The following is a 9,782-nucleotide window of genomic DNA, read 5'->3' as shown; positions in this document are numbered from 1 at the left end:
CTAAATGAAACAAGCAAGGTCACTTAAGTAATAGTTCAAGTACTTTAACTACATTAATTTATATTTCAGAAGAAACTCAGGCTGCAAACCAAAAAGGAGCATGACTGATACATTGTAAGTTAATTTATACTGTTACACAAAATATAAGTAATATTCTATTAAAAGGTAAAAGTAGTAGTATCTATTGAGCATCTGATGCACAAGGGCTTTAATATTGCTCCTTCCCATTCAAAGCAGCCAAGTAGCTGGCCTCTTATCTACATACTAGATAACAAAATACATGCTGAAAATGTACACATGCTACTAAATGTGAAATACCTTTTCACTTGTAGATTGAGAGTTGGACTTCCTGTTAATAGAACAGAAAAGCATATTAGGTTAAAAAGGTTTTAGCCTTTTGAAAACTTTACAAATGTTTTTGTTCTGATTTCCAGCAATCCTTAGTTTTTTTCCACCTTAGTAAGATGTATAAAATCTGTAACAAATACACTTGATGTTTTTAGATAGCTGTCATGATCTCAGGAGCCACAGCCAAATTGCTTTCCCTAGCTTGTCCCTTCAGGCCTTCCAGGTACACTTTGTCTAATTAGCAACCAGTATAAGCAGTACTTATACTTTTAACAGTATGTTAAAAGTGGAATTTTTCTTCAGTACATTGCTCTTCTACATGCTGTTACCTAAAAGTGCTCCAATAATCTTTTAAAAGCAAAAGGTTCAGTGTTCAGGATGTCATTGTATGAAAGAAAGTCCTTAAACAAACATCACAGTTACTAAATCATCAGGATGTAAATGAAGTTTACAGTGACATGGATAAAATATAAAAGTACTTACTGGGAAGAGCTCTCCTCTGGGGAAAGAAAAAAAAAAAAAAAAAAAAAAAGAAAAATGAGCACAGGAGTAGTTTCCTCAGAAGTCTTTGAAATATTTACTGATAGCTTCAGTTGCTAAATGAAATTTTAGTGTAGTGTGAGTTTGAACAGAGAAAGAATAGATGGCTTTCAAAGGTAATTTAAGTTGTACATGGACAGGGATGCTAATATCAGGTCTGTTACTTTCGGGCAGCAATCTTTCTCACACTGACATTTTGTGATCCCTTATTGCTGTGCTGAACTCTACCGGTACTGATATAAATGCTATGGAGAGGTAGATTCCTTGGGCTTAAGCTTTTTCCAGGTAATCCTCCAGTTTCACTACATGCGCTTTCACCACAAACCAGAAGAGGGAGCAAGTAAGTTAGTTCCCCTTCATCAGAACTCAGCTGCTCCAAATACCCTTTATGGATTACACGTAACCTTGTATGGCTTGTTTTTGCAGTATATTTCTTTCCCATTCCTTCTCGAAACTACAGCAGAAGCTGTAGAAGCCAGGATTTTGCTTGTTGCTTTTTCCTAGATTGCTGCCTGCTAGCCTTATGCAGCTGTACGAATGCCTCCATCTCAGTCTTGCCTCTGCAGTAGGAGGCTGAATAAAAATGCAGTGAAGTTGCTGCGGTAATACTCTTCAGCTATAGTACCATGGAAGTTAAGTGTGAGAAGTACATGTTACAATCAGCAGAAATATAGCTCTGTTGTTTTGTTGTTTTTGTTTTTTTTTTAACCAAAGAAAGAGTGATTTTGCTGTACTTACTTGTAAAATACCCTTTCTTTTGAGCATAAAGTACTCCAAGGCCACACAGTGCCATAATCAGAGCCACGATTACTACAGCAGCGATGATACCGCTTACGTTAAGGTCATCTGTAATTATAAAAGAACAACACAATGTTTTAAGTTTTAAAAATATCCATTAGATGGATTTTTTTTCCCCTAATTACTACAGGTACCTTTTGTATTTATGAATGGACTTTGACCTAAGCTTTATAGATTAGTTCCTGGCACCCAGATGTGGATAAGGTGTTCAAAAGGATTACTGTATCACAGCCATGTTAACAGGAGTGCTTGATACACTTCAAATCTTTCCTCTGAGTCAAGAAGTAAGGAAAGGGAGTGGTCGAAGGACACAAACTCCTTGTTCTGCCTATTCAGCATAAGTATTATTGAGGCTCTTAAAGATTTCTGTCTCTTCAGGATTTCAATATACGTTCCCTTGGTCTATTTAAACAACTGTTAGTTTGCTTCAAATACCCAAAGCAGCTGATGACAGTCACATCTGTCATGAAGAGCTCTTTTGGCAGGTTATTTAAAATTGGATTTTTTAAAAATTATTTTTCGACAGCAAGGCTTTTAAAATTCAATGCACTAAATGCAAATATATGTAAATATTACACGGCTACTGAAGTTGAGCCATTTTTATTTTGAAGATGACAACCTATGCCTATTTCTTCATAAAAATCCCTATCTCATGATTAAATCTGTTGGGGTAATAATCCACTCTGGGAAAAAAAGACAAAGCCATCAATAAGCAGAAACATTTTGATTGATCTTTTTGTTGTTTAATCTTTGTTATATTACCATTATGTAGGAAACCAATTACTTATTTGGATCTTGACTTCAAGACAGGAATACACAGATGTAAATCTCACCCAAAGGTTTTTGCCACAATTCACTTGGATGGGTATTTCCACATCGGGTATTTGGTAGTTGGTAGGAACTTGGTAATTCATTCCTAGCTGATTATGATCAAGTATTCTATGCATTAAAAGCTTTGATATAGTGATTTTCAACTAAATTCTAAGAGAGAACCAAATAACTGCCTTATGGAACACTTTAACATGAAATAGTACAGCTTCTATGCAGGGTTATTGGTGGGTTTTGTTTTTGTTTCTTTGAAGATACACCGACTCTTTTCAGTGTTGCTCTGGCAAGTATCAAATTATTTTCAGTTTAAATTCTGATCTGCTACACTATGATCTCACACAAATGCATCTCAAAATCTTGGGGGGCTGTTAGTTAACAAACAAAAAACCCCATAAAACAGTGGACTGCTACATTATGCTGTACAACATCCATAAAAGAATTCTGAAGCAGTAAGGTTCTCAGAGGGACACTGGTTCTGTGATGTTCACTGCTGAGCAACATTAAGGGCTGGATACTGCAATAATACCCAGCTAACTGCTTTTCTGTAAAGTACAGTGAGACACACACACACACACAAACAAAACAATAAGTAATGCTTTAAGCAGTCACCCTCACTACATATAAGGTGCCTAGTATGTGAATACTGTTCTTCCCCATAATACCATAATCAAATAAAAGGCTATAATTCAATATTAGTTTCTCGACTATCACACAATTAAATCAGCTCAGATGCAAGACTGGTTTCTGCCCTCTTTTAGTCTGATACACACCAACTTGCATTCTCTTCATGGAGCATTTCTGAGGTAATCCAATCCCATTTGAGGCTACGCAGAAATACTCTCCAGTGTCGTTCTTTGAAACAGTGTTAAATATCTGTGAAGACAGAGTCCAAAACATTATCAGAATGGGAAAACAAAGCAAAACAAAAAAAACCAAAACCCATAGAAATGTTGATGTGTCAATATAAAACTTTTCCCCAAAAAATCTGAAAGAAGGTGAGAACTTCTGCTCTCATGTTCATCTCAGTCCTGCTCTCCACTCATATCCCTAGATCTTAACTTCAGCTACTTAAACATGAGGGCCTTTTAGATGGGCATTTTTACTAGATGGAGTGTACAAAACATAGTACAAAAGGTACATCCAAGGATTTTTTTTCCAGAGATGTCACTTTCTCTATTATTCTAATGGAGAAATGCTGAACTGCATTATTTATGAAATACTTCTAACATAATAATTACAGTGAGAAAGCAGAAAATGGATGCTGACCCTGTATGTTTCTACGTTCCTCTGTAATTGTTTTTATAAATCGATTTGTTAAATGTTCTCCCTTTAATACATCCCATACATTAAAACTGTAACTTTAAAGAAGAGATTAATGTTTCTGAGTAGCTCACAGTGTGCTGAATTACCTACAGCACCTGTGAATGAAAATGCACAAAGGATATGGCACATTCTGGTTTCCAAACATGATCATTTCCAAGAGTGGAGTGTCCCTAAAATGACTTTTCTAAAAATAAATAAGTAAAGATCTCAGCTTAGTAGTATGTGATTTTTTTTTATTTATTTTTTTTTTTAGAAGGGGGAAACAGGGCTGAGAAAAAGATAGGCAGTTCTCACAGGGAACATACCAGAAAACACACTAAGTTGACTTAAAGCCACTACACACTCCCACTGACAATACAAGGACAGGACTGGGACCTTTAAATGCTTCTGGGCTGCAGAGGTTCTGGACTGCCCTTGGTGCTGCAGTTCCCACTGAAGTGTGTGAAGCTGCTGTTTTAGATTTTAAGGCACTATCAAATATAACTCAGTCAACATACTGAGAGATCATTCTCACCTGGAGCTGGCTGGCTAACCGACAAGGTGAAATTTGTCATTTATTTGCTAGATTCTGCTCATTCATAATTACTACAGCCTTATAAGTCACCCACTTTGCCTACCACACTCGACCTCTATGGTCTGAGACAGAAACCATACCCTATAAATTTGTTATCAAATTTCAGCATGACATTGATTTCTGAGAAAGACCTTGTGCCTTGGATTAAAGCCACTGCGCATTTCTGTGCTGTACAGAAATTTGGTTTTCTCTACAGCTGCTTAATACAGTTGGTTACTACACTTACCAGAGTGCCAGACTTTTTATTCATGGTGTAAGTTATGTTGGTTGTTCTAGCACTGCCCGTTCCTGTCTTTTCCAGTAAGGCAACGCCATTCTTGTACCACTGGTACTCAGATGGAGGAGATCCCTCAGCTTCCTTACAGCTCAGCTCCACTACTGTTCCCGTCATTGCAGAGTTGGGTACCACGCATATTGGAGTAGTGGGAGGAACTGGAAAACAATTCTGTGCTTGTTACACAGTCTTATCAGTATTGTCTATCTCACAACTTTTTGACAGTCACTGAGGAGGTGAACACTTGTGTACATGCTCAACAGCTACCGCATTAACAAACGGGGGCTCTGGAGACAGGGTGGATGGCTTCAGTTCTGCTACTGAAGAGCACTGTGAGGTATGTAAGCTGACAAAAACAGTGAAGGCAAACGTTTGCACCTAGGCTCCCTCACCACATGCTGTTTTATCGTGTCTTCAATCTATACACATTCATCCAAACTCTAGATATCTTTTTCCACCCCATTTATTCAGTGGGGCTCTTGCTCCCAGACGCAGAAGGGATGTCTCAGGGAATCTGGAGTCCAGGAATTTTTTTTTTCCCTCAATAGTATTTAAAAACAAAAGTGAGAAACCATAAGAAGATTCCTGTTTTGCTTCTACTGTTTTTTGAAACACAACTGTCAGAAAGAATGACGAAGACTAGCAATCATCACAGCCAATGCATGAATCTCAGGTAGAAAATGAAGGGCAATTGACTATTAAGTTCAGTTTAAATTAAAAAAACAAAGCTGAACAACAACAACAAAAAAAAAAAAAAAAAAAAACAAGAAAAAAAATATTCCCCCCTAATCAAGTACTTGTTTAGTATTTTTCTCTGAGCAGGGAGAATCAGTGAGGAAACAGTTCCAACTTTCCTCAGATATTGTTGCAGTATTTAGAGAAAATGTTGTCGGGTTTTGCATCACATTCTGCATCACAGATACAGGACAATGCAGGTCCCTCTGCCATTAATATTAAATATCTTTTTCCAACTTTTATTACGTCAACAGAAAAGGAAATTATTATTATTATTATTATTACTACTACTATTATTATTTTGGTTCCTTGAAACTATCCAGATGAAAACTAATGGTGAAGAGGAATACAAGGCGTATTAAAAGCATGACTGACACCTTAACAACTATTCATAATTTTTCCTTGTCTGACTTTAAAATAGAAAGAAAACATTCTGAAAACAAAACATAAAACCCACACTGAACTTCCATAAACTTCCAAAACGTTTCTGCATGAGTCACACAGTCACCCACCACTCTTTCAATTCCAAGGTTTCAAATTTAAATGAAGAAGCTACACTCCTATGTGTTGAGAGAGTGGAAAAAAAGAAGGAAAAGGTGATATTACCTCATTGTTGGAATTATGCAGAAGCTCATGAATTTATCATTTTTATGAAGAACTCTGAGACTTTATTTTTAATTTCAAAAGATCAGTTGATTTTGTATTGAAAAAACACAGGAACTTCTTTCCTACTCATGAGGAAAGAAATGTTAACTATCTACCTATCTAACTATCTAATCTATTTGTTGATTGGGAAAAAGTAGGAGGAACAGTAGAAAAAAAAAAAAGGGCTCGATATTCATTTTTCCATCCTTTCCCCAAGCAGGGAAAAAACAAACAAACAAACAAAAAAACACCGTAAAGAATAATAAAAACCAACATCTCTCCTATAAATAAAGTCTACAGATTGCTAGCTGGCACTATGCAGGCACTGCAGCAATTTCTCCTTCCAAAAGCAGGAGGAGACTGTAGCACATTAGAATGAACTGCTGCTTTGGAATATTTGATAAGTGTTGACAGATGCTGACTTTCCAGTGTCAAAGAAGATCAGATTCTCAGCCACTGAGTAACTTCAGTTTTAGCAGAAACGGATATTTCATCATCTCATTCATCATCATAGTTGATAATTTTTGACAATGAAAACACATATTCGTACCATTAAAGAAATAAGTTCTGTTGCTTTCTAATACAAGCATGCATTTCTTTGAATACTGTAGAATGGGAATGTAAGCAAGAACATATATTTATTACCCAACGCAAGAAAGATCCAAAAATCCAACAGCTACATTCTACGTGGACAGTCATGCTTGTAACACCCTTTGCCATCGTTGAATTCATTTACAGAAATCTAAGTGATAAAGTTTCTTTGTACCCAACACTGTGAGAGTAATAGAAGCCTCTCCCAGGCGTTGCCCCTCTTCACTCTTCGCACTGATTTCGCAGCGGTAGGTCCCAGAATCCTTTCTGGTCACATTTCTTATACGGATTCCTGTATTCAACATCTCTGCTCGGTCTCTAAGATCACCTTTTAGGGAGAACAGACAACGCAGTTTCTGTTTATCACTTACAGAAAATATCTGTTTCTTACTGACTAGCTCTGAAATCCCAAACAGATTATGAACTATTGCTCATTTATGCAGTGCTAGATATCTATCACCAAGAGGCAATATGTAATCCCCCTCCCAAGACAGTAAGAACCTTCCACAAAATTCCCCATTTAGTCCAGAAGAAAAGTCACTCTGAAGTGTCAAACAATTTCCAGTTGGAAGATAGAATACTTTTTCCTTTCTGTGGACATTTCAAGAAAGTATGTATATCACTAGTCATGTGACTGAAAAAAAGAAAAGATGGAGTGACTGGAGTGATGGCAATCACTGATTTAATTCTCTTATAAAAAGGATTCTGAGCGAGACTACAGCAAACTATTTGACTTTTTAACTTTGCGAGAAAAAAATGATGGATTTAGCAAAGATATTGCCAGTTTTCTTACAATGAGCTTTTCTTCATTCAACAGCTTGTTATGAAATTAAACTTGCACAAACAGAACAAGGAGTTCTAGTGTCTTTGTAACTGAAACATATGCAAGGAAAAAAAGTTCATCAACAAGACCAGCACATCTTGCAAGTTCAACAAAATTGCTGTGGCCTAATTTTACTTCTCAAGCTTTACTTGTCACGTACAAGGTACCAAAGAACCACGCTTTCTTCAACAGACACAGCTGAGGTAAATCTTCTAAACAAAGTATAAACTGAAATTCTACTTTTGAAAAAGTGTACAAATAATTTAAAATGTACTGCTGAGTTTATATTTTATGTATATAAACATTGTTGCATTATTCATACCTAAGCCCCTAGCTCTACAGCAGGCTTCTGAAACCTCTTTGTTAGATAGGAGTGCAGAGCTTTCAACAGTTGTTTTTTTTTTTTTTTTTTTTTTTTTTTTGTGAGCTTATGTTTGAATGTAATTTCATTTATAAAAAGCCTCAAGGAACATGCACTGTCGATTTTCTCTGTCTCCAATTTTCTTATATTTAACTTTCTTAAAAACATAACTAAATGTTGAGAATTTTCTGAAGAAAAGCTGTTCTTCTTTTTTTCCCCTGAGGAAACATTATTTTTCTCAAAAGGACAAAAGTCAAGAGCATCCTCTTTCAATCATTTTCCTAATGTTATTCCCAAGGAGAGCTGATATCTGTGCAAGAGAATGATGTGTTAAGCCCTTAGTCCAAGCTTGTAGTACCGTACCTGTAAATTCACCGTTGTAGTAAACAAATGAAACTTCTTGGGACTGGATTTTCTTCCATTCTATCCTTAGACTCATCCCTTTTGAAAATTTGTGCTTGCAACTAAGAATAGCCTCTAGAGAGGGAAAAACAAACAAACAAAAACAAGCACAAAAGAACAAAGAGCATAAGAGAAAGTTAGAACCTTTATCACTGTGTGCAGTACACATTCAGGTTCCGTGACATTAATCTCTTCTAAAAGAGCTTGAGCAGACAGCAATGGCCGGATCTATTCAAAATAACATCATCAGACCTTCTCCAGATTTACACAAGAAGAAACAGAAAATAGTAATTTCCCATTAATGCAGTGGCCTTCAAGTGGGATCAAGCTCCAGATGTTAGATGGGCAGAGATTCCATACTACTATCCCCGTTTTATGTTTCAATATTTCTGCCAATGAACAAACACCATTAAAAGGACTCTCTTCCAGTTCTTATGTGTATTGACTCTGAATTCATTATCAGTAGTTTACCTGTAACAGTGAAAATGAAAAACACACTAATAAGATGGTTAAATATTCTAAGTAACTTAAATATTTAAATACAATTTCACGTCGGTTATTTTAAGGGTGTGTGGAAGATGAGCATGTGCTTCATTAAGATTATCCAGACGACTTTCTCAGTGCAAAGATAATAGTAATATGGGGTAGCAACAATCTAAAACAAGTTAACTGGCTAGTAGGAAGCTCAGGGTTGGGGCAAGAGAGGCAGGTAGAACAAGGGCTGTGACAGTTCTCAGGAGATCCATGAATGCGTATGCGTTCTTCTGGAACCTAGAGCGTTGTATGAGCACTTTCACCAGTGAACTCCTTTCTCCAAAGAGGAGGAAAGAGGCTTAGTTGTCTGCACTTCACCTCAACAGCATCGCACGTGGGTGCAGCTGAAGGTCGCACTTCATCGTTAGTGGTTTGTGCGTGCACCTCTGAGTTGCACACAGAGCCTTGCTGTGTGGTGAAACTGCAAATGGGAAAGCAGCATGTGTATCCCTCAGATTGGGACAAAGACCCCTAAGACTTCAGATATACCAAGCTGGGCTCCAGCAGCCAGGCAGATGGAGTCTCCTACTTTTACTTTACTCAAGTAAAGAAGGTTCAAAAAACTGTTTGCCTTTCTGCCCGTCCACTCAAGTTTCCCTTGGTTATGTACAACAGGCACCCCCAAATATTACACAGAGGCTGAGATTTCAAGAATTACTGCTTTTTACTATAGTTGCCATAACTGGGTAGGAAACAGAACAAAATTAGTATCTCTTACGAGGAACAGGTCAACTGTTATTTTTTATTCCCTTGCAGCACGGCATGAGCATATGCCATCTCTAATATGCAGCCTGCATCATAGTAATTGTGGTCTCTGGTCAACCCTAGAGACATGATGGGGGAACTGAACAGGGAGAGAAGGCATGACAAGTCTGTAGAGTTATCTAGATAAACTCAACATTTCAGTAGTTTCATGTCTGTGGAAAAGCATGCTGGAAAATGTATTTATTTTTTTCCCTCTAGTGAATAACTCTTGAATTTTAATAACAATTGCCTGGATTCTTTC

The 9,782-nt window shown here is 36.9% G+C and overlaps 1 protein-coding gene across 2 annotated transcripts in view; it reads right to left on the bottom strand.

Annotated features, from left to right (window-relative positions):
- The window catches only part of JAM2 (junctional adhesion molecule 2), a 34,494-nt gene that overhangs the window by 2,162 nt on the left and 22,550 nt on the right, over positions 1–9,782 (bottom strand). For both annotated transcript variants that reach the window (XM_042811059.1, XM_042811060.1), the window contains exons 3-9: positions 8,204–8,317; positions 6,832–6,984; positions 4,638–4,843; positions 3,285–3,387; positions 1,627–1,734; positions 832–847; positions 319–349 (exon numbers count right to left, since the gene is read on the bottom strand). In XM_042811059.1, the coding sequence (XP_042666993.1) occupies positions 319–349; positions 832–847; positions 1,627–1,734; positions 3,285–3,387; positions 4,638–4,843; positions 6,832–6,984; positions 8,204–8,317 (731 nt within the window). The remainder of the gene's footprint in view (positions 1–318; positions 350–831; positions 848–1,626; positions 1,735–3,284; positions 3,388–4,637; positions 4,844–6,831; positions 6,985–8,203; positions 8,318–9,782) is intronic.

Source organism: Centrocercus urophasianus, unplaced genomic scaffold (assembly GCF_019232065.1).
Source record: "Centrocercus urophasianus isolate 14NV4802_14NV808 unplaced genomic scaffold, USGS_Curo_1.0 seq_12, whole genome shotgun sequence".
Classification (NCBI taxonomy): Eukaryota; Metazoa; Chordata; class Aves; order Galliformes; family Phasianidae; genus Centrocercus; species Centrocercus urophasianus.
Note: the sequence above shows the minus strand (reverse complement) of the source record. Positions and strands in the feature narration are given on the sequence as shown.